At 33.8% G+C, this 26,247-nt stretch overlaps 1 protein-coding gene across 1 annotated transcript in view; it reads left to right on the plus strand.

The window, feature by feature from the left end:
* The window catches only part of LOC115410817 (myosin heavy chain, fast skeletal muscle-like), a 61,493-nt gene that overhangs the window by 6,142 nt on the left and 29,104 nt on the right, over positions 1-26,247 (plus strand). The window contains exons 4-26 of the mRNA XM_030122637.1: positions 385-541; positions 624-651; positions 749-863; positions 969-1,061; positions 3,535-3,598; positions 4,281-4,379; positions 4,524-4,627; positions 5,523-5,661; positions 5,804-5,922; positions 7,165-7,314; positions 7,403-7,573; positions 9,134-9,440; positions 12,509-12,594; positions 13,835-13,922; positions 14,897-15,014; positions 15,093-15,216; positions 16,739-16,875; positions 16,958-17,213; positions 19,365-19,607; positions 19,696-19,872; positions 23,066-23,211; positions 23,291-23,381; positions 24,965-25,354. Of these exons, the coding sequence (XP_029978497.1) occupies positions 385-541; positions 624-651; positions 749-863; positions 969-1,061; positions 3,535-3,598; positions 4,281-4,379; positions 4,524-4,627; positions 5,523-5,661; positions 5,804-5,922; positions 7,165-7,314; positions 7,403-7,573; positions 9,134-9,440; positions 12,509-12,594; positions 13,835-13,922; positions 14,897-15,014; positions 15,093-15,216; positions 16,739-16,875; positions 16,958-17,213; positions 19,365-19,607; positions 19,696-19,872; positions 23,066-23,211; positions 23,291-23,381; positions 24,965-25,354 (3,402 nt within the window). The remainder of the gene's footprint in view (positions 1-384; positions 542-623; positions 652-748; positions 864-968; positions 1,062-3,534; positions 3,599-4,280; positions 4,380-4,523; positions 4,628-5,522; positions 5,662-5,803; positions 5,923-7,164; positions 7,315-7,402; positions 7,574-9,133; positions 9,441-12,508; positions 12,595-13,834; positions 13,923-14,896; positions 15,015-15,092; positions 15,217-16,738; positions 16,876-16,957; positions 17,214-19,364; positions 19,608-19,695; positions 19,873-23,065; positions 23,212-23,290; positions 23,382-24,964; positions 25,355-26,247) is intronic.

Below are 26,247 nucleotides of genomic sequence, written 5' to 3' on the forward strand. Positions count from 1 at the left end.
GAAGGTCCAATCCGGCCCGTGGGATGAATTTGTGAAAAACTGCAAAAAATTACACTGAAGATATTAACAATCAATAGTGTAAAAATCATTTTAATTCAGGTTCCATACAGACACGTACAGACCAATTAGATCTCAATTGGATCAGACCAGAAAAATACTATTATAATAACCTATAAATATGACAACTGCAGATTTTATCTTTGTTTTACTGTAAAAAAAAAAGTAAAATTACATGAAAATGTTTACAGTAACAAACTACCCTTTTACAAAAAATGTGAATAACCTGAACAAATATGAACAACGTGGAATGTCTTGAGAAAAGTAAAATTTAATTTAATTTAAATATTTTTAAACTTGCTTATTCAGTTGTTTTTTTAATCGTAGACCTACTCGGGGCTGTTCTGTGTCACTGTGAATCCATACAAATGGCTTCCAGTTTACAACCATGAGGTCGTGTTGGCCTACAGGGGCAAAAAGCGCCAGGAGGCTCCACCACATATCTTCTCCATCTCTGACAACGCCTATCAGTTCATGCTCACTGGTAAACAGACATTTATATCATCTCTATTTCTTCATTTATTTATTTTTTTTGGCTAATATTTCTGTGGTTTTGTCTCTTATAGATAGAGAAAACCAGTCTGTCCTCATCACGTAAGCTCCATGTTGATGATCATTACCAAGCAGAGAGCACATAAAACATTTCTAGTGTGTTGAATTTCTTTTTTTTTTTTTTTTTTTTTTTTTACAGTGGAGAATCTGGTGCAGGGAAGACTGTCAACACCAAACGTGTTATCCAGTACTTTGCGACAATCGCAGGCACTGGGGACAGGAAGAAAGATGTCAGCACCTCTGGAAAATTACAGGTGATATTAAACCTGATTTCACAGCGGTTTCCTCCAAACGATCTTCTACTGGTGACACTGTAATCTGATTATCTCTGTGTTTCAATGTGGTGGGTTACATTTCAGGGGAATCTGGAGGATCAGATCATCTCTGCGAACCCTCTGCTGGAGGCCTTCGGGAACGCCAAGACTGTCAGAAATGATAACTCCTCCCGCTTTGTGAGTGGAAACAGCTTTTCTTCATTCTATCCTCGATCATAGTCTGTTATCATGCCTTCTAGATCCCATATGACCGCCTCTGAAAACATTTCTGACTGAATTTGGAAATGCTTGTTGTAAAATGTTAAGCGTTATAGATGCAAGTGCCAACAACTTGGAATTGTGTCATTATTTCATCCTTTTTTTGGTTGTTTGCTTTAAATTCCAACAGCAGTACATGCATTACAGATAGATAGATGGATGATTTACAATTGTAACTAATTTCTTAGTACATGAACTGAGGACGAACATGATTCAAAAATACTCTTTGCTAAAATTATATGTCATACATGACTACAAAAATACAGTTGCAATTAATGTTTTATAAGAAGCAAACAGGTTGTATTTTTAATTCTTGTTGAGCAAAAAAGGTCTCCAGTGGAATAATCTAGATTTTTGTGATTTTTTTTCACAATTTTTAGGAAGCAAAACCTCAATTAATTGAATTATTTTGAGCCCCAACATTAAAATGTTGATTTGTTTTTATTTTATTTTGTTTCTTTGTATGCTCAATAAATAAATAAATAAATATGCTACTTATTTACTTCATTAAACAATTAGTAATTGTCTCCAGAATTTTAAAAAACCATTTAAATATCTATTACCTTAACAGTTTTTAAGTTTAAAAGTTAAAATAATGCCCATCACTAAAACAAAATTAATTGAGAAGCAAAAAAAAAAAAAAAAAAAAAAAAAAAAAAAACACTTTAAGGAAAATAAAGACCACTCTTCAAATTGGATGGATGGATGGATGATATAATGAAATATAATGATAGAAAATGGACAGAAAAGCACAAACATAAGCAGCAAAATCAATGAAAAATGAACAAAGTGATAAAAGAAATAAAAACTGAAGAGAATGAACAAAATCAGAACAGATAGATAGATAGATAGATAGATAGATAGATAGATAGATAGATAGATAGATAGATAGATAGATAGATAGATAGATAGATAGATAGATAGATAGTACAAATGATGAATATAAGCAAAAAAATTGCAAAAAAATACACAAAATTAGGGAAAAAATGGACAGAAATGCACAAACATAAGCAGCAAAATCTATGAAAAATGAACAAAAATAAGTACAAATAAGTGCCAGAATGAACAAAAAGAGCAACATAATTAACAAAATGAATAAAAATAACAAATATATGCAACAAAATGAGTAAAAACATGAATACAATATTCATGAAAGTGATGAAAAATAAAAAACAAACAAGCAACACAGTGAAAAAGCACAAAATAATGAAGTCAGTCAGATTTATTTTTTCAATTTAATATTTTGTAAATTTGTGTCCTAAAATATAAATTTGTTTTCACATTTGCCAATTTGTTTTATCAAATGTAAAATTATTTTCAAAATATAAAAGTGTTTTCCAAATGCTATTTTGTTTTTGAATTTAATGTGTTTTTTGAAATGTAAATGTGTTTTGAACTTCTCGGCCACCGTAGACACCACTTTAGCTACTTTTACTACATCGTCTTCAGAATTTATCTAGTTAACAGTACACATAACCCTTTCATGGATGAATTATGAGAACATTAATTAAGATTTTTTTTCTTTATTCCTTTTTTGGGCATTAAAAAACAAGAGACTATTATTATTTTTTATGAAGCTATTTTTCAAGGAGTTGCAAAAATGTGTGTTTAATTTTTAAAGCAAAGAAACGAGTATTTACTGATCTACTGTGTGAAAACTATGAAATAAAACAGTAAATGCTGCTAATTTGATGTTTTCTCACATTTTAACATAAACTACAAATAAAAATTTAAAGATATTTTAAATTTTGGGGCTATTTTTTTCAGTTGGGATTCTTGCACATTGCTTTTTAGTTTTTTGTGTGTGAATTAGATTGAAACACATTTTTTTAATGACCAGACATAGTTTTATTTACAAATGGCAAAAATGACAAAAAAAAAAAAAAAAAAAAAAGAGAAAAATCCTTAACTTTTTGTTTGTAGCGTACTCTAATCCTAGTCATTATTCACTTCATGGAGATAATATGTAAAAAAAATAAATAAATAAATAAATAAAAAATTCTGTCATTAATTACAGTCTAATAACAATGATAAGGAATTGATTTACACTCAAACATGTTAGATCAGGTTTATCAACAACAGCAAAGTTACGATAATGTTATCAATTGCAGTGTATTGTGTTGGCTGATATAAAACTAAAATGACAAAATCCATGAATATACAAGAGAACAGCTGTAGAATAACTGTCCACTGTAGTGACCAGTATGAATGAAAGGGTTAAGTTAGTATTTAGTATTAACTTTAGTTAGTTAGTACACTTAATTAGCAAGTAGCCTGACTTTGTCATATTGAAAGAAAAATATTCCAAGACAAGTAAAATATGGCAATTTTTTTTTTTTTTTTTTTTTTTTAACTTTTATTTATTTATTTATTTATTTATTTTTTGCCTCAGGGTAAATTCATACGAATCCACTTTGGAACCACAGGAAAACTGGCTTCTGCAGACATTGAAACTTGTGAGTCATTACACTGGGTTAGAAAGAAAATGTGTTTTGCAAGTTGTCTAGGTTTTTTCAACTGAATTAGGACCATTTTGCACCGCTAAATCCAAAAATGACATCTGTTTTTCTCAATCAGGTCAGGTTTTTTTTGCTAATTTGATTTTGAAAAATTTGATCTTCTCACAAAATATAATAATTAATACCAAAATAAGATTGGTAAGCACACTTTATGAAACTTGTGACTTGATTCCTGTTAGGTACAATGGTGTATCCACAGCAGATGTCGCAGAATACATCAGGCTTATTTTTGCGAGATCTTCTAGTCGAAGCCATTTCATTCACCTGTAATATTAAAAAAAAAAAAAACATTAATCATAAATTGGCAAAAGTAAAATCTTCAGAACTCGTTTATTGCAAGAAATATGAAAGAATTTTGTATCATATGATGTGAAAATGCCCATAAATGTAAGCAAAAATGTTAAAAAGCCAATATGTAGCATAGTTCAGAAAGCTGACCTGATTGAACAAAATTAATGTGATTTTTGGATTCCGCACACCAAAATTATCCTAAATCAGCTCAAAAAACTTAAACAATAAATTTGTTGTTGACCAGTGTTATTGTTCATCTATCATTGTGTTTATAGTTTTTTTTTTGTTTTGTTTTGTTTTAATGTCTAACCAGTTTTTGTTTTGATAGATTTGTTGGAAAAATCCAGAGTAACATTTCAGCTGTCTGCAGAGAGGAGTTATCACATATTCTACCAGATTACATCCAACAAGAAGCCTGAGCTGATAGGTAATAAATACACTGGGGAACTGCTCCTGACAGTTTTTTTGGAGCAAAAAGCAGAGTCACAGTGTTTCCATCACTGTGACGAACAGTCAGCCTGTAAGAAAACGCTCTATGTTTGTATTTTATGTCATGTTATTTTCTTTGCAGAGACCCTTCTCATCACCACTAACCCCTACGACTACCCATTCGTGAGCCAAGGGGAGATCAGTGTGGCCAGCATCGACGACAGCGAGGAACTGATGGCAACTGATGTGCGTGAAATAAGTGTTACTCACATCCATCCCTGAAACATTCACTTATATCACAGGTGTCAAACATGCGGCCCGGGGGCCAAATCTGGCCCGCCAAAGGTTCCATTCTGGCCTGCAGGATGAAAGTGCAAAAATTAATCTGAACAGTCCAGGTTGTCCAAATCATTTTGGTTCAGGTTCCACATACAGACCAACTGTGATCTACAGTAAAAATAACAACACAATAACCCATAAATAATGACAACTACAAATTTTCTTTGTGAAAAATTATGTGGAAAAAATTGAAGTCAAAAAAATAACATTACACTGTGAAAATATTTACATTTACAAAACTATTCTTTCACAATAAAATGAAAATAAATACATAAATTAAAACAAAGATGAACAACCCCAAATGTGCAATTTTAACAATATTCTGCCTGTTACTAAATGTTTGGTGCATTTATGGATCCGCTGTGATCTGTAGTTGCGTTAATAATAATAAGAGATGTAATATTGTAGAAATTGTTTAAATTTTAGTTCCAAACTCCAAAATTTTAACAATATTCTGCCTGTTACCAAACATTTATGTAACACTGTGTGTAATGTACATGTATAAATAATAAGTTGAGGCATTATATTGTTAAAATTGCATTAATTCTTCAAATAAATTTTCTGTTTTTTCATATTATTCACATCTTTTTTTGTAAAATGTAAACATTTTCATAATGTAATTGGGGTTTTTTTGTACTAAAACAATAAGAAAACTTTGGATTTGTCATTATTTATAGGTTATTAAGTCATTATTTTACTGGTCTGGCCCACTTGAGATCAAATTGGGCTAAATATGGCCCTTGAACCAAAATGAGTTTGACACCCCTGACTTATATTAGCATGAGCTGTTGTGACGTTTCAGAGCGCCATCGACACCCTGGGCTTCACCGGAGAGGAGAGGATCGGCATTTACAAGCTAACAGGTGCTGTGATGCATTATGGGAACATGAAGTTTAAGCAAAAGCAGAGAGAGGAACAAGCAGAACCAGACGGGACAGAGGGTAACTTTATTTATTTATTTATTTATTTATTTATTCTTAATCTTTTCATTTAGTTTTTTTGTTTTTAGTGGTACTTTCTTTAACTTCTCTGTCATTCCCCTCTGCTTCTTGGTGTTTTCATTCCCTGTTGTTGTTTTGTCAGTGGCTGATAAAGCAGCGTACCTGATGGGTCTGAACTCTGCAGACCTGCTGAAGGCTCTGTGTTATCCTCGAGTCAAAGTGGGAAATGAATATGTGACCAAAGGGCAAACTGTTCAGCAGGTATGACTGGATTAGTGTACAACACATCTCACAATGACAAATATTACAAACTCCTAATTATCATGAGCAGCTGAAAACATGATGAGATGACATGACAAGATGAATTTATATCTTTTTTTTTTTGTTGTGGTCTGATCCCCCTACAAAAGTTTAGTTTTGTGCCTTGTTTACATCAGTTTCAGGTCAATTGTAATTTTTCTCCATGGAAATAAGAACCTGTAGCAATTTTATACTATATGTTTTTGACAATATTTCACATATTCTTTTGCAAAAAAAAAAAAAAAAAAAAGTTAAAAATGTTACCCTTAACTTTACCCCAGCAATCCATTTTTGCCCTGTGTAGGGGACAAGAGTTCCACAGCTTTACTTTAATTAAATAAATAAATAAATAAATAAATAAATAAGCATGGAATACATGTAATAAAAAAATGTATCTGAGCAGCTTATGATGCTTTCAATCAAGAAAAATATTTAATGTAAAAAAAAGCCAAAACTTTTACTTTCCTGAGTCTTTTCCTGGTCTTTGAGTTTTAAAGGAGCATGTTTTATTATTATATTGTTATTTACAATGTAAAGTTTTTCTTCTAATTCTGTATTTATATAAATAATTTGTAATACTTTTAAAAAAAAAAATAAAAATTCTTATTTTCTTTTTATAGTTCATTTTTCACTGGTTTGTTGCTTTTCTATCAGTCTTTTTCTCTGCATTTGCTTGTTGTATGTTAACTGTTAAACTGTGAAATTTCCCCAGGTGGGACAAAGAAAAAACTTGCTTAGCTTAGCTTAATTTATCTTAATTTATCTTAACTTAACTTAGCTTAGTTTAGCTAAACATAGCTTAGTTTTGTTTAGCTTAACTTAGCTTAGTTTAGCTAAACTTAACTTAGCTTAGTTTAGCTTAACACAACTCAACTATACTCAACTTAACTAACTCAACTCAACTTAACTTAACTCAACTTAATTTAACTTAACTTAACTCAACTCAACTCAATTTAACTAACTCAACTCAACTATACTCAACTTAACTTAACTAACTCAACTCAACTATACTCAACTTAACTTAACTAACTCAACTCAACTATACTCAACTTAACTAACTCAACTCAACTTAACTCAATTTAACTTAACTTAACTCAACTTAACTCAGTTTAACTAACTCAATTTAACTAACTCAACTTAACTTAACTTAACTTAACTTAACTTAACTTAACTTAACTTAACTTAACTTAACTTATCATGCAGGTCTACAACTCCATCGGTGCTTTGGCCAAATCCGTCTATGAGAAGATGTTTCTGTGGATGGTTTTGCGCATTAACCAGATGTTGGACACCAAACAGCCCCGACAGTTCTTTATCGGAGTGTTGGACATCGCTGGCTTTGAAATATTTGATGTACGTAAACTTACATGAACAGTGAATTTGATGAAACTTATAATGAAAAACATAGCCATGATGTAAAGGTTTTTATCTTTGTTTGAAGTATAACAGTCTGGAACAGCTGTGCATCAATTTTACCAACGAGAAACTGCAACAGTTTTTCAACCATCACATGTTTGTGCTGGAACAAGAGGAGTATAAGAAGGAGGGCATCGAGTGGGAGTTCATCGACTTTGGGATGGACCTGGCTGCCTGCATTGAGCTCATAGAGAAGGTTACACATATGGGGGGGGGGGGCTGAAAAGTTCCTAGCCTGACTAAGAAGGAGTTATTCCACAGCAATGAAGCCTGGCATACATTAAATTCAACCTCTCCTGATACTAAGTGCATGGTTTCCTTCCAGATAAACCCACATTGGATAAACAAATTAGGACTTTGAAAAGTAGTACTACAGACATTTGGTGAACCATCCATGGGACCGAGGTCTTATCAAAAGGGGTTAGCCCCCAAGGACATTCATGCTGACATGGTTGCTATAGGGCACAGGTGTCAAACATGCGGCCCGGGGGCCAAATCCAGCCCACCAAAGGGTCCAGTCCGGCCCTGGGGATGATTTTGTGAAATGCAAAAATTACACTAAAATACGAACAATCCTTTTAGTTCAGGTTCTACATTCAGAACAATTCAATCTCAAGTGGGCAGGACCAGTCAAATACTATCATAATAACATATAAATAATGATAACTCCAAATTTTTCTCTTTGTAAATGTAAATATTTTCATGTATTTACACTAAAACAAAGTATAATTTCACAAAAAATGCGAATAACCTGAAATATTTTAAGAGAAGTAAGAAGAATTTTAACAATATTCTGTCTGTTATTAAATGTTTTGTGTATTTGTAGATCCACTGTGATCTGTAAGTTATAATGTACATGTGTGAATGATAAACTGAGGCAGAATATTGTTAAAACTACACTTTTTTTTTCAGTTTGTTCATGTTATTCACATCTTTTGAAAAGATAGTTTGTAGATGTAAACCTTTTCATAACGTAAATGTACTTTTTTCACTCTAAAACATAGAGAAAAGTTCGGAGTTGACATTATTTATATATTATTATGTTATTATTTTACTGGTTCGGTCCACTTCAGATCAAATTTAGCTGAATGTGGCCCCTGAACTAAAATGAGTTTGACAACCCTGTTTTAGTGCAATAAAAAAACATTAAACTGAAAATGACCAAAAAAAAACAAAAACACGAATAACCTGAAAAAACTGAAATTTTGTAAGAAAAATATGTACAATCTTAACAATGTTATGCCTCGACATATCATTTGTACATATGCATTACACAATTGGTAACAGGTATAAATATTGTTAAAAATTTGGAGTATGGAACTAAAATTTGAACAATTTCTCATTCAGTTTCTCATTTGCCCAATGTGGCCCCTGAACTAAAAATAAGTTTGACAGCCCTGCTATAGGGGATGATGCTCCAGCTTTATCAACTGTGCAAAACTGGGAAGCTGAGGGAGGACGAGGGAGGGGTGAAAAGCAAGCATTTTCATGAAATGTCTGTAGTACTACTTTTCAAAGTCTTAAATTATTTATCCAGTGTGGGTTTATCTGGAAGGAAACCATGCAATTAGTATCAGGAAAGGTCTAATTTAATGTGTGCCAAGTTTCATAACTGTGGAATAACTCCTTAGTCAGGCTATGAACTTTTCAGCCCCCCCCCCCCCGTACAATACCATACAAGCAACAATCTGGAAAAAAAAAAAAAAAAGGAATATTCTATTTATTTTTCTAACTTTCATCTGTCTTTGTTTGTCAGCCAATGGGCATCTTTTCCATCCTTGAAGAGGAGTGTATGTTCCCTAAGGCGTCCGACTCCACCTTCAAAAACAAGCTCTATGATCAGCATCTGGGAAAATCCAGCAACTTTCAGAAGCCGAAGCCTGTTAAAGGCAAGGCCGAGGCTCACTTCTCCCTGGTGCACTACGCTGGCACTGTGGACTACAGCATCACAGGCTGGTTGGACAAGAACAAGGACCCTCTGAATGAAACTGTGGTCCAGCTCTACCAGAAAGCCAGTCTGAAACTGCTGGCGCTCCTCTACTCCACCTACGCTTCATCTGACGGTAATAAGACGACAGAACGGTGGCTCTGAACTTTAATCTTTTTTTCTTTATTTATTTAGGATCCCCATTAGCTGTACCAAAGCTACAGCTAGTCTTCCTGGGGTCCTTACAATAATCTTTACAACTTGTCAATGCAAATAACATACAATATAACACTGGTCAACAACAAATTTATTGTTTAAGTTTTTTGAGCTGATTCAGGATAATTTTGGTGTGCGGAATCCAAAAATCACATTAATTTTGCTCAATCAGGTCAACTTTCTGAACTATGCTACATATTGGCTTTTTAACATTTTTGCTTACATTTATGGGCATTTTCACATCATATGATACAAAATTCTTTCATATTTCTTGCAATAAACGAGTTCTGAAGGTTTTACTTTTGCCAATTTATGATTAATGTTTTTTTTAATATTACAGGTGAATGAAATGGCTTCGACTAGAAGATTTTGCAAAAATAAGCCTGACGTATTCTGCTACAGTTTGTAACACTTAAGAAATACATCCTGTTAGAAAATGATTTTTTTTCTCTTAAAACCTATTTTGGGTGAGAACTATATAAAAAAAATCAACTGATAAAGTCCCAAAAATGTAATCAATTTTGTGAGAAGATCAAATTTTTCAAAATCAAATTAGCAAAAAAACCTGACCTGATTGAGAAAAACAGATGTTATTTTTGGATTTAGCGGTGCAAAATGGTCCTAATTCAGTTGAAAAAACCTAGACAACTTGCAAAAAACATTTTTTTGTAACCCAGTGTAATCATACAAAACAATTTTCGCATACTACATAACATGCAAAAGAGAGACAAAAATACAGACAGGACAGCTCCTTTAGGCCAGCAGTGGTAAAATATATAAAGTACATATATTCAATTAACCTAGGTATCAATCATCTGTGGTCAATAGATGTTTCTTAACTAATTTCTTAAATTTCATTTGACAGTTTTCTTGTGTGATGTGTTCTGGTAGTCTGTTCCATTCTTCCACAGCTCTGTATATTACCATTCTTTACATTGCATTTGTTCTCGATTTGGGTAGTGTAAAATTACCTCTGGTTGCCTGCCTGGTTGCATAGCTATGCCTATCTGAACTAAAACAAACATTTTTGTTTGGGCTGGGCAAGTTAACGTGTTATTACTGCGTTAACGCATTCATTAAATAACACCGACAATTTTTTTAATCTCCCGTTAATGCCATTCTGCCTTTCCAGCAAGTCTTAGTTCATTTATACATATGGACTCTTATTTTGAAAGTCATGCTAACACCGAAAGGGCAAAACATACGTTAGTGCAACTTATTCCAACCACTAGAGGGCCCCCTTTGCTTGCTTTGAACAACTGAACATCACATATTATTGGGCTTATTAGTATTAGTACTTATTAGTGGGCTTAAGACTCCTGTCAATCACTCACAAGCGGAAATAAACTGGTGGGGATATAAACATGGAGAAAAGTACCAGTCTTTTCCATGGACGTTTTCATTTTAAATGTCTTCAGATGGTGGGGTTGAGGAGGCCAGAGTTGTTTGGAAGCACTGACATGTGCAATTATTTTTATCACCGGAGTACTTCAAGTCTGAAATATCACTTAAAGGCAATACACGCTGTTGATGCCAGCAAACCCCCCCTCCCCCAATATAACTATGCGATTAATCACGATTAATCGTAGAAATCCATGTGATTAATTGGGATAAAAAATTTTAATCGCTGCCCAGCACTAATTTTTGTACAAGATGGATGTTTTTTTTTGTTCTAATAATATTTCTAAAGAAAACCAGTAATGAATAAAATAATCTTTTTTAACAGAGAGCCAGTTCAAGTGGTTATACATCTCAGTAACATTTGTTCTGTGGCCACACTGCAATGCAGTGCGAGCGGCTCTATTTTGTACAATTTGCAACTTTTTAATATTTTCTTGTGTTGTGTTTGACCATACTGCTGGACAGTAATCCAAAACTGACAGTACTAAGGACTAAATCACCAGTTTAATTAAACTAGGTGACATACAGGGGTTGGACAAAATAATGGAAACACCTTAGAAATCAACAAAATATAATTTAATATGGTGTAGGTCCACCTTTTGCGGCAATTACAGCCTCAATTCTCCGAGGTATTGATTCATACAACTTGTGAATTGTTTCCAAAGGAATTTTAAGCCATTCTTCAGTTAGAATACCCTCCAACTCTTTTAGAGACGATGGCGGTGGAAATTGACGTCTTACTTGAATCTCTAAAACTGACCATAAATGCTCAATAATGTTGAGGTCTGGGGACTGCGCCGGCCGTACGGGATGCTCAGCTTCATTAGAATGTTCCTCATGCCATTCTTTAACAATTCTAGCTGTATGGATTGGGGCATTATCATCTTGAGGTGAAGTTGTTTCCATTATTTTGTCCAACCCCTGTAAAAGCTGCACACCTTTTTACCACAGAAACAGCATTTCCTGTCTTGGTTGTCATATTATCAGTCTCTTTAGTCCAAGACAATTTGTTATCCAACATAACTCCCAGTAATTTGGTTTCTTGAACTTGTTTCACAGATATTTTATTTATGATGAGATTCAATTCAGGTTGCTGATGTAGAGTATGGGTTGAGCCAAATATAATACTGTTTGTTTTTGGTACATTAAGAACCAGCTTATTTGTCCATATCCATTCAATCACAGATGTCAATTCCTGCTGTAGGGATATATTTAACTCCAGACATGTGGGTGCTGTCAAATAAACTGTAGAATCATCTGCATACATTGTTATAGTTGCCTTATTTAACATTAATGGTAATTCGTTTCTATCTGATCATAACTACAGATACTTGTGTCACTTTATTTTATTCTATTTTTCTATTTATCTATATATATCTAGATGTGCCTTTTATATTATATGTGTAAATATGTGTGCCTAAATGCCAAGAGCTGCTGGACGAAATTTTGTTGTGCCTCGCATAATGACAATAAAGATTCTATTCTATTCTATTCTATTCTATTCTATTCTATTCTATTCTATTCTATTCTATTCTATTCTATTCTATAACAGCTCAGTGTAATAATGTCTTTTTGTGTGTGTGTTAGAAAACACTGGCGGAGCTGGTGCTGCTGCGAAGAAAGCAGCCAAAAAGAAGGGCTCGTCCTTCCAGACTGTGTCAGCTTTGTTCAGGGTAACTATGATCTAAAATAGACTGCGAACATCTGGGGCTGTGTTTCTAAAGCTTAGAGTAGAAAGAGTTGCTTCTAGGGAGGAATTTGTAAGAGAATTCTTTATTACATCCAAGTTAAAACTAGCTTCAGGTAATGATAAAAGATATTCATCAGGTGTCTTTTAGCTCTTCAGAGTCTCTAAAGTGAGAAACTGTTGCTTCTTGTTAGTTTCACTCAGTATTTCAGAGCAGAAAATACTGCATACTTTTTTTTTTTTTTTCACTGATATTGACCCATACAGACCCAAACAGCCACTGGTAGCCAAAATCATCTACTGATCTAAGATGTTTAATAACATCTAGAACACTAAATCAAATAATATGTTGAAATAAATGGTGTAAAATGCAGTTTGTCATCTTTTCATGGTCATCAGATATGACCCATTAAGATGTTCAGAGGCTCTGTAGTTACCGTGGAAACACCGTCATCTTCTACAACATTGATTCACCAGTAAAACCCATGAAGTTGGATCAATAACAGTGGATGGAAACACTATTTTTACATTCTGTTATTGATATCTTTGCTTTAAAAGTCACTTTTTGTTCAGTTCTCTATGTTTTGATATAATAACCTTTGAATTTACTCTGAGTTTTCGTCTAAATGAAGTATAGGAAATTAAATATAGGAAAATACAGGATTTACAGTGAAAAATGGAAAATATCGAGGATAATATTAAAACAAATGGTGACAAGTCATTTAAGAAAAGTTAAACAGAGAGGAAAAATTTATGTGGGAACTGACACAAAATTAGCACTGGGTCTTTATGGGTTAATTTTATATGTACCTGACCGTTTTTTCAGCTATTTGGCCAAATGGTTTATAAAACATTTTCATAAAACAAAATATTTTTATGTTGTGAGACAAACTCTTAGCCCATAATATGTGTAAAATACAGCTAACATATAAAATATAGCTAAAATTGTAGTCATCACAGACTTTCATTTTCTAGCTGTACACACTTTTTCCAAACTGAGACTAAGTTCTACCATTTCTGCCTCAATTCTTTGTGTTTTTGCACAAAGAGATCTTTTTTTTTTTTTTTAATTTTGAACCCTTCTTGCTCAGAACATCTCTAAGAATTTCCTGTGTCACTGCTAGAGTAGCATTTGTCACTAGACAAAGTTAGTTTGGAGTTACTGATGTTATTAACATAATGCTTATGTGAGCAATAACAGCACTAACAGTGTTTACCTCGAACAGGAGAACCTGGGAAAACTGATGACAAATCTGCGGAGCACACATCCCCACTTTGTTCGGTGTCTGATTCCAAATGAAACTAAAACTCCAGGTCAGTCACTAACACTACCTCATAAACATGTCACCACTATTTATTTATTTATTTATTTATTTATTTATTTATTTGATATCTGCCTGTGTGGGTGTGTAAGTGTGTGTGTGTGTGTGTGTGTGTGTGTGTAGGTGTGTGTGTGTGTGTGTGTGTGTGTGTGTGTGTGTGTGTGGGAGGGAATGACTAATGAAGAGCTTTTAAATTAAATGCAATGACAATAAATTATTCTATTCTATTCTATTCTATTCTATTCTATTCTATTCTATTCTATTCTACTCTACTCTATTGTGTTCTACTGAACTCTATTCTATTCTATTCTATTCTACTCTACTCTATTGTGTTCTACTGAACTCTATTCTATTCTATTCTATTCTATTCTACTCTATTCTACTCTACTCTGTTGTGTTCTACTGAACTCTATTCTATTCTACTCTACTCTACTGTGTTCTACTGAACTCTATTCTATTCTATTCTATTCTATTCTACTCTATTGTGTTCTACTGAACTCTATTCTATTCTATTCTATTCTACTCTATTATGTTCTACTGAACTCTATTCTATTCTATTCTATTCTATTCTATTCTTTCTACCCTACTCTGCTCTACTCTACTCTACTCTATTGTGTTCTACTGAACTCTCTATTCTATTCTACTCTACTCTACTCTATTTTACTGTACTCTACTCTATTGTGTTCTACTGAACTCTATTCTACTCTACTCTACTTTACTGTACTGTACTCTATTCTATTCTACTCTACTCTACTCTATTGTGTTCTACTGAACTCTGTTCTATTCTGTTCTATTCTATTCTATTGTGTTCTACTGAACTCTATTCTTTTCTTTTCTACTCTACTCTACCCTACTCTACTCTACCCTACTCTACTCTACTCTACTCTACTCTACCCTACTCTACTCTATTCATCATTATAGAGGCTGTGACAGTGTGATGTTAATGTGTCTGTGGTGGATGTTTAGGCATCATGGAACACCATCTGGTCATCCATCAGCTGCGATGTAACGGCGTGTTGGAGGGAATCCGGATCTGCAGGAAGGGCTTCCCCAGCAGAATCCTTTACGGGGATTTCAAGCAAAGGCAAGAGGCATCGAGTAGAATAAACACAAATGTAAAAGTTTAATCTTAACTTGTCTTTAATGATAATTTTCCTTGTAGGTACAAAGTACTGAATGCTAGCGTGATCCCTGAAGGACAGTTTATCGATAACAAGAAAGCTGCTGAGAAGCTGCTGGGGTCGATTGATGTGGATCACACACAGTATAAGTTTGGACATACCAAGGTGAGGGAAATGTGTCTGAAAACAAAGACTAAAAACAGACATAAGAGTAAAGCACAAAGTTCTGGTGATCAGTTAAAAACATGTTGACCAGTGATAAAAAGGAAAAACAAAGACAACATAATTCAGGACACTAGTCCACTGTATGACACATCCTGGATAAAATATGCAACACAGAGGCTCAAAGCACAAAACATGTGAGATAATAAAAGGTGAGATCTTAATCTTAACAGTAACGTGGACTAAATAAGACTGTATTGTGTTCTATTGTTTGACACTGAGTAAAAAGTGTGTGAATGTGAGAGTGAATGAATAATGGATCAAGAATGTAAAGCGCTTTGGGTGCCTTATTATTATTATTATTATTATTATTATTATTATATCTAAAGCAAAAGCACAGATCTAAAAATATACAAGACATGCATGCAGGTAAACAAGGCCAGACTGGTGACTTAAAGTTACGCTGATTTTTAAACATTTTTAAGCAGATTACGAATAAAAAAACTATCATATAAGAATGATAACAATGACAATAATAACAATAATGATAACAACAATGACGATAATAACAATAACAACAATGACAATAATAATAACGATGATAATAATTATGATCATAATAACAATGATAATAATGACGATAATAGTAATAACGATCATAATAATGACAATAATAATAATCACAATGACAATAACAACGATAATAACGATGATAATAATTACGATCATAACGATGATAATAATGACGATAATAGTACTAACGATCATAATAATGACGATAATAATAATCACAATGACAATAACAACGATAATAACGATGATAATAATTACGATCATAATAACGATGATAATAATGACGATAACAGTAATAACGATCATAATAATGACGATAATAATAATCACAATGACAATAACAACGATAATAACGATGATAATAACGACGATAATAATGATGACAACAATAAAGATGATAATATTGACAATAATAATAATGACGATAACAATAACGACAATAATAATGATGATAATAACGACAATAACAACAATGACAACAATAATAATGACAATAATAATAATTACGAATATAATAATGATAATAGTGATGAAAACAATGACAACAATAATAATGACAATAATAATAACAATAAAAAAAATCATTTATTAAGCGCTTTTCATTCTAAAGAATCTAAAAGTGCTACAATGAAAAAGAAAGTCTTAGAATAAAATAGAAAAAAATACTAAATGTAAAACCAAACGTCATGCTGGGATGTGAAAAGCCTGTCGTCATATTTACCTACATCACCTTCCAAGTCATTTTTTTCACAGATTTTTCAGGAAACATAAAAAAAACTCAACTAGAAATTGAGTATTTTGATGATTTAGATAAGTATTATATTGCATCAGAAGTGTAGTTACTGTTCTGACCTTGTATATCTGTGTTTTACGCCTCTGATCCATCTGTGCTTGCATTTCTTAGACACACATCTTCATGCTGTTGTATTATCAGAAGTTCTTTGTCCTTCAGGTGTTCTTCAAAGCAGGGCTCTTGGGTTTGCTGGAGGAGATGCGTGACGACAGACTGGCCTCTCTCATCACCATCACCCAGGCCTTGTGTCGTGGCTTCCTGAGACGCAAAGAGTTTCAGAAGATGATGGAGAGGAGGTCTGAAACATTTACATCTGTCGTTACTCATGTGATCCTTCGGAAACGGGGTCTAAAAACAACACTTTCCATCACTTTCCAGGGAATCCATCTACATCGTCCAGTACAACATCCGCTCATTCATGAATGTCAAACACTGGCCGTGGATGAAGCTCTACTTCAAGATCAAGCCTCTTCTAAGGAGCGCTGAGACGGAGAAGGAGATGGCGTTGATGAAGGTGGAGTTCGCCAAGTGTAAAGAAGATTTAACCAAAGCTGAAGCAAAGAGGAAGGAGCTGGAGGCCAAAATGGTCTCACTGCTTCAGGAGAAGAATGACCTGTGTCTGCAGATTCAGTCTGTGAGTAGATTCAGTCTGTGAGTAGAAACATTTGTCGTAATGAAGTAGGGCGGGGGTGTCAAACTCATGTTCGTTCAGGGGTCACATAAAGCCCAATATGATCTGCAGTGGGCCGGATCATTAAAATAATAACATAATACATAAATAATACCAATTCAAAAATTTGTATGTCTAATTTCTATGTTTTAGAGTGAAAAAAGTAAGATTATATTAACAAAATTTCTACATCTACAAACTATCTTTTAAAAAAAATATGGAAAAACATGAACCTTAACCAAAATGAAAAAGTGCAATTTTAACAATTTATGCCATATGCAACACACAGGCTCAAAGCACAAAACATGTGACATAATAAAAGGTGAGATGTTAACCTTAATAGTAATATGGACTAAATAACACCGTGTTGTGTTCTATTATTATTATTATTATTATTATTATTATTATTATTATTATTATTATTATTATTATTATTATTATCATTAAAAAATATAACGTAAAAGCACAGATCTAAAAATATACAAGACATGCATGCAGAAAAACCAGGCCAGACTGGTGAGAAGATGTGGTGGAAAGCTTAAAGTTCTGCTGCTTTTTAACCCTTTCATGCATGACATCCACATTTGTGGACACATAGTTGAAGTTCACTTTCCAAAGGGTTACAAAAAGTCAATATTCTCCAAACCACATGGGGGCAGTCTGTATAGACCCTAAGCAATACAATGAAAAAAACAGGATCATCTTAGTTTGTAGAATTTGGACTGCTCTGTGATCTCCTAAAGTTAACCTCCTCAGACCCAACTATGGGTGAAAATGAAAATGAAAAATGAAAAAGTGCAATTTTAACAATTGATGCCATTATTTGGCCTCAGCTTCTCATTTTTACATGTTCATTACAACGTACAGATCACAGCGGATCTACAAATGCACAAAACATTTAATAACAAACAGAATATTGGTAAAATTACTCTTAAATCTCTTAAGACATTTCAGGTTGTTCATATTTGTTCAGGATTTTCACATTTTTTGTGACAGGCTAGTCTGCAAATGTTAGCATTTTTGTGTAATTTTACTTTTTTTTACACTAAAACAAAGAGAAAAATATGTGGTTTTCGTTATTTCTATTTTATTATGATAGTATTTTACTGGTCTGTTGAGCCGCGTTTTGTAATAAATTCCCATTATATAATAAAAGTTCAAAATGTAATAAGAATGTCATGTCATCTTGTAATAAAGCCACATTATGTAATAATAAACTGACGGATTTTGTAATAAACTACGTCAACGCATTATATAGTAAATTTTTTCACATTATGTAGTAAGTTATTACAATTTGAGAAATTAATTACAAAATGCACTTGACACATTTTTATTTTTAAAAAATGTAATAACATGGTTCATTATGTAATAACAATCCAAATTAATATAATTTCAGAGCAATTTAGGTTAGGTTAGGTTAGGTTAGGTTAGGTTAGTTTATTTCAGACACAGACATAATACAAAACATATGAAACAAAAATAATAATAAACAATACACAAATAAAAAATCGAACAATAGAAAAATAATAATATTAATGAAAAGCAATACACAAAAAATCAAATAGTAGAAAAAAAAAAAAAAGAACAACTGTTGTGCCTGAAAGAAGAAGAAATTACTCAAAGGATCTCCCGGTAATGTAATCAGAACTTTAACCACACAGTTTAAAGATTAAAATAAAAATGTGTCTAGTGCATTTTGTAATACATTTCTCAAGCTGTAATAACTTACTACATAATGCGAAAAAATTTTCTTTATAATGCATTGAGGTAGTTTATTACAAAATGTGTCAGTTTATTACATAATTCGACTTTATTACAAGATGACGTGACATTCTTATTACATTTTGAACTTTTATTACATAATGGGAATTTATTACATAATGCAGCTCAACATGGTCTGACCCACTTTAGATGGAAATGAACTAAATTTATTTTGACATCCTTGACTGTTAATATCTTCAGTGTAATTTTTGTATTTCACTAATTCATCCTGCGGGCCGGATTGGACCCTTTAGCGGGCCGGTTTTGGCCCCCGGGCCGCATGTTTGACACCCCTGAAGTAGGGGATTGTGAAATGCTACGAACTTCCGATGTTTTTTTATTATTATTGGATAGGAAAGCGAGAGTCTGGCCGATGCAGAAGAAAGATGTGAGGGGCTGATAAAGAACAAGATCTTGCTGGAGGCCAAAACCAAAGAGCTGAGCGAGAGATTGGAAGACGAAGAGGAGGTGAACGCGGAACTGACGGCGAAGAAGAGGAAGCTGGAGGATGAGTGCACCGAGCTGAAGAAAGACATCGATGACTTGGAGCTGACCCTGGCCAAAGTGGAGAAGGAAAAACACGCCACTGAAAACAAAGTGTGTGTCCTCAGAGATGGTTATCTACTAAACACCAGACTCATAATGGTCCTAAATGATCCTAAATGTCTTCTCTGTCCACATTCAGGTGAAGAATCTGACTGAGGAAATGTCTTCTCTGGATGATACCATCGCTAGGTTATCAAAGGAGAAGCTGGCTCTGCAGGACGCCCACCAGCAGACACTGGACGACCTGCAGGCAGAGGAGGACAAAGTCAACTCCCTGACCAAAGCCAAGGCCAAGCTGGAGCAGCAAGTGGATGATGTAAGGCTGATGAATGTCTTATCACCGCAGAATGGTAGGGCTGAACATATATGAGGTGGCTGGGGAAAAAAAAAAAAAACGATTTAACCCATAAAGACCCAAACAGCCACAGGAGACCAAAACCAACTACTGATGGAAGATGTCTAATACCTGCTGATCCACTAATCCTATCAATACATGTAAAAATTTGGTGTAAAATGCAGTTTGTTATCTTTTCATGGTCATCACATATGACCCATTTGGATGTGCAGAGGCTCTGTAGTTACCATGGAAACACTGTCATCTTCTACAACAGGGGTGTCAAACTCATTTTAGTTCAGGGGCCACATTCACCCCAATATGATCTCAAGTGGGCCAGGCCAGTAAAAAAAACACAAGTGAAAAAAGTAAAATTAAATTATTATAATGTTTATATCTGCATCGTTTCCTTAAAAATCTGAATAACAGGAACAACTTGAAATGTCTTAAGAAAAACAAGTACAGTTTTAACAATATTCTGCATCAGTTTATCAGTTTATCATTTCCACGTGTATTACAACTTACATTACAATTACAAATACACATAATATTGATAAAATTGCATTTTCTTTTTTCAAGACATTTCGCGTTGTTCATATTTTTTCGGGTTTTTCGCATTTTTTGTGAAAGGATAGTTTGTTGATGTAAACATTTTCATGTAATTTTTTTTTTTTTAACACTAAAACAAAGAGAAAATCTGCAGTTGACATTATTTATAGGTTATTATGACAGTATTTTCTGGTCTGACCCAACTGAGATGTAATTGGTTTAAATGTGTATGTAAATTGATCTTTACACTGTTGATTGTTAATATCTTCAATGTAATTTTTGCATTTCACAAATTCATCCAACGGGCCAGATTGGACCCTTTGGCAGGCCGGATTTGGCCCCCGGGCCGCATGTTTGACATCTACAACATTGATTCACCAGTAAAACCCATGGAGTTGGATCAATGACAATGGATGGACACGCTTGGTTTATGTTCAGTTAATGATAGATTTTACTGAAAAAGTCAGTTTTTCTTCAGTTTTCTCTGTTTCTGATATAATAACACTTGATTTTAATCAGCGCTTTAATAAACATCTACATGATTAATGAATTAAATATAGGATACGTATGTACATGATTTTCACTGAAAAAAACCCACAAAAAACAGAAGATAATATTACAAACTAGAAGCACTCGGAGAGCGCAGACCTCCGCCAAGGCTGATCAGTGGCCCCCCCGTGGGCCCCCCCATGGGCCCCCCCACCCCCGATCACCACCAAAATTTAATCATTTCTTCCTTATCCCATTTCCAACAAACCCTGAAAATTTCATCCAAATCGCTCCATAACTTTTTGAGTTATGTTGCACACTAACGGACAGACAAACAAACAAACAAACAAAGACAAACAAACCCTGGCAAAAACATAACCTCCTTGGCGGAGGTAAAAATGGTGATAAATCACTTAAGGAAGGTTAAACATGGAGAAAAATGCATTTGGAGGTCACCACAAAAATAGTTGTAGGCCTTTAAGAGTAAAAAACCTTTTTGTTGCCTTTGTAATACATTACTTTGCAATTCATTTCATTACATTTTTAAATATTTTTTTTTTGTCTTAATTACCTCCGCCAAGGAGGTTATGTTTTTGCCAGGGTTTGTTTGTTTGTCTGTCCGTTAGTGTGCAACATAACTCAAAAAGTTATGGACAGATTTTGATGAAATTTTCAGGGTTTGTTGGAAATGGGATAAGGAAGAAATGATTAACTTTTGGGGGTGATCGGGGGTGGGGGGGCCCACGGGGGGGCCCACTGATCAGCCTTGGCGGAGGTCTGCGCTCTCCGAGTGCTTCTAGTTTGTTTTGTTTTGTTCTATTTAGTTTCTTTGCATGTTCTAAATTAATTAATTAATTAATTAATTAATTAATCAATTAATTAATTAATTAATTAATCAATTAATAAATTTCCAAGTATTTTTAGATTCAGAGAAACTCATAATTTTATCTTCATTTGGCCACTTGTTAATAGTGTCATGCTGATGATAAAGCCTATGCCTTAGTATTGATCAAGCTAATTTGGAACAATAAGCTAAAGTGTAGATAAAACAATGGTAATACCAACTTACCATTTGATAAGTTGATTCCTTTAATGTAAAGTTTATATTTAAGATTATATAATGCAGGGATGTCAAACATGCCAAAACCGGCCCACCAAAGGGTCCAATCTGGCCCGTGGGATGAATTAGTGAAATGCAAAAATTAAACTGAAGATATTAACTGTCAAGGATGTTAAAATAATTGTAGGTCAGTTCAATCTGAAGTGGGTCAGACCAGTAAAATACTATCATAATGAAGTATAAATAATGAAAACCACAATTTTTTTTCTTTGTTTCAATGTGAAAAAAGTAACATTACACAAACATTTTTACATTTACAGACTAGTCTTTTACCAAAAATGTGAACCTGAACAAATATGAACCTGAAATGTCTCAAGAGAATTAAGCGTAACTGTACCAATATCCTGTGTGTTATTAAATGTTTTGTGTATTTGCAGATCCACTGTGATCTGTAAGTTGTAATGAACATGTGAAAATGAGAAGGTGAGGCAAAATAATGGTATAAATAGTTAAATTTGCACTTTTCTTCTTAATAAATTTCACTTTGTTCATGTTTTTCACTTTTTTTTAAAGGATAGTTTTTAGATGTAAACATTTTGATAATATAATTTTCCTTTTTTCACTCCAAAACATAAAAACTAGACATGCAAATTTGGGAATGTATGCTATTTATATATTATTATATTAACATTTTAAAGATCTGGCCCACTTCAGGTCATATTGGGCTGTATGTGGCCCCTGAACTAACATGAGTTTGATACCTCTGATATAATGTTTTTTTTTTTTTTTTTTAAGTAATAATACAAAGACATATATGTCAGGAAAAGTTTATGTAAATTAAATTAAGTACATGACTTTTTTCTGGGATTTCTGTCTTGGTTTTCATTGACAATAGTGATAAAAGTAACTCAATGAACCCCCATCACTTTACAATGTCATCAAACTAAATGTCTTCTGAATGAGCGGCCCCTAGTGGTATAGATGACATACTGTGTGTTTAGATAACCCTTACATATCATTATTTAACAAAGAGGAGCGTTAAATGTTTACCTATTTAACTGAACATGTGTTTGTTAGCTCGAGGGCTCTCTGGAACAAGAGAAGAAGATCCGGATGGATGTGGAGAGAGCCAAAAGGAAACTGGAAGGAGATCTGAAACTAAGTCAAGAATCCATAATGGATTTGGAAAATGACAAACAGCAGCTGGAGGAACGCCTAAAGAAGTATGTGTAGCAACAACAGTAGAGGCCAGTCATACGAGTAACGAATGCATTAAGCACATATTTATGTTCGTTGTTGCAGGAAAGACTTTGAGTTCAGCCAACTTGTCGACAAAATTGGGGATGAGCAAAGTGTTGCAGCACAATCCCAAAAGCGAATCAAGGAGCTTCAGGTACAAAAATTAATTTCAAAACCCGTAAAGATCCAAACCCTCACTGACCAAGACCAAGAATGATGGAAAATGTTTAATACCTGTGGATCCATTAATCCTATCAATATTTGTAAATAATTGGTGTAAAATACATTTTGTCATCTTTTCACGGTCATCAGATATGACCCATTTGGACGATCAAAGGCTTTGTAGTTACCATGGAAACACTGTCATCTTCTACAACATTGATTCACCAGTAAAACCCATGGAGTTGGATCAAGGACAGTTGATGGAGACACCTGGTTTATGTTCAGTTAACCCTGTAAAGCCTGAACCATTAAATCATTGACAGAAAATTCCAGTTCTGTGAAACTGGAGCATTTATTGGTCCTTCTGAACAACCCAAAAAAATGTTTCAAACGTCAATTTTCATGTATGAGTTTCAGTTTTGTATCATATTTGATACATCGGGTCTGAATGCTCAAATATTATTATTGAACAAACAAAAGCAGAATACAACACAAACATGTCTAACAAATTGGTAATTCCTTTTCAAAATTGGTAAAGTTCTGCCTCCTTCCTCATTAATGACAGTCTTGTAGTGTCACTGGAAAGGCCTCTGGTGAATGAATTCCTCCGCCTGGTGGATTATCTGTGTATTGCATGTATCTAATTGTATACATCAGGTTTTTCAAGACAAAAAATAACACAGTACCCGCTTTTCCATTGGACATCTGTGCAAACCTTTACTGATACTTAGTAAATGACAAAAAACACAGAAGTGTGTAATGTTGGTTTTTCCATTAAATCACAAATGTGATGATTTGTTTATTTATTATCGCGAGATGACACGAGAAGTCATCTCCATAAACATGGTGACGAACTTAAATATGGTGTTGATTTACAGATATATTCATTATTATTATGTTATCCCCCGTCTCGTACTAAATTAAAAAATAATTGGGATTCCAGGTGCATCCACACATACTGCGACATGTTTCTTCTTCTTCTTTTTTAATTCAACTGACTCTAGTTGTGAAAAAAGGTCTTTCCATTGCAGTTTTGCGTGATATACCATTGGTGTTATGCCCGAAAAACCACCTCTTGCCAGTGCAAAAACTTTTAATCGAAAAATGAGACTTTTGGCAAAATTGTTGTTTTTCCGTAAGGTAAATTTTTATGCGCAAGTTTTATTTGTGCAATTTTCAATGGAAAAGCGACTAGTGATAATGTAGAGGGCTTCAAAACTCATGTATCACATATGATACATTTGGCATTATAGGGTTAATGATATATTTTACTGAAAAAGTCACTTTTTCTCCAGTTTTCTCTGTTTTTGATTTAATAGCCTTTGAATTTACGCTGAGCCTTTATGAACATTTACATGATCAGTCAATTAAATATAGGAAAATACATGATTTACATTGAAAAATCTCCAAATAAAAAGGATAATATTACGACAAATGGTGATAAAACACTTGAGAAAGATTAAATATAGTGGAAAAAATTGACACAAAAGTAGTATTGGGTCTTTAAGCGTTAAGAATAAATGCAGATTTGTCAAAGTCGGGTTGATGTTTTTAAATATTGTTGTCTTTCTCCAGGCTCGCATTGAAGAGCTGGAGGAGGAGATCGAGGTGGAACGTGTTTCCAGGGCTAAAGTGGAAAAGCAAAGGTCCGATCTGTCTCGGGAGCTGGAGGAGATCAGTGAGCGACTGGAGGAAGCTGGAGGAGCCACGGCAGCTCAGGTGGAGATGAACAAGAAGAGGGAGGCCGAGTTCCACAAACTGAGACGAGACCTTGAAGAGTCCACCATCCACCACGAGACCACCACCGCAGCTCTGAGGAAGAAACATGCCGACAGCGTGGCCGAGTTAGGAGAACAGATCGACAACCTGCAGAGAGTCAAGCAGAAGCTGGAGAAAGAGAAGAGCGAGTACAAGATGGAGATCGATGACCTGAGCAGCAACATAGAGGTCGTAGTCAAGGCAAAGGTAGGAGATTATGGAGTTTACCTTTAACCCTTTCAGGTAAACGTTCTGCTGTGAATTTGTGTCTGTTTCAGGTTCATAAAAGCTGCTGTGAGTATGGGCTTGTGTTCCTTTTCTACAGTGGTTTTACTTTTACTGTTTTAGGGTCAAAACAGGGTGGAATAACAAAAAAAAAAAAAAACAATTAGAGGAACTTAAGTTTGACAGTTTTTTACTAAATAAGACAATCAAAATGTACATCAATAAGAGATTTAGGATGTTGAACATGAAATGTGAATTGGAACACACTGAACAACAAGTATTTGAATTTTGGCCCAGTAGTTTTTGTTTTGGAGCTCTTTTTTTTTGTTTGTTTGTTTGTTTTTTTAATCTAAATCAGCTACTTTTTGGCACTTGGTTGAACTCCAAAAAGCAGTTACATCAGGGGCGTCAAACTCATTTTAGTTCAGGGGCCATATCCTCCCAATATGATCTGAAGTGGGCCGGACCAGTAAATTAATAACATAATAATATATAAATAATGCCAACTCCAAACATTTCAATGTGTTTTATAGTGAAAAAAGTAAAATTACATTATGGAAACGTTTACATCTATAAACTGTCCTTTTAAAAATGTGAATAACATGAACAACCATGAAAAAACTGAAATTTATTAAGAAAAATGAGTGCAGTTTTAACTCTATTCTGCCTCTCCTTATCATTTGTAAATGTGCATTACAACTTACAGATCACACTTGATCTGCAAATTTACAAAATATTTGAGTAACTGGCAGAAAATTAATAAAATTATACTTACTTCTCTTAACACATTTCTAGTTTTTCATATTTTTTTGTGAAAGGCTAGTTTGTAAATTTACACATTTTCATGCAATTTCACTTTTTTTTACACTAAAACA

The sequence above is a fragment of the Sphaeramia orbicularis genome, chromosome 19 (assembly GCF_902148855.1).
Source record: "Sphaeramia orbicularis chromosome 19, fSphaOr1.1, whole genome shotgun sequence".
Lineage (NCBI taxonomy): Eukaryota > Metazoa > Chordata > Actinopteri > Kurtiformes > Apogonidae > Sphaeramia > Sphaeramia orbicularis.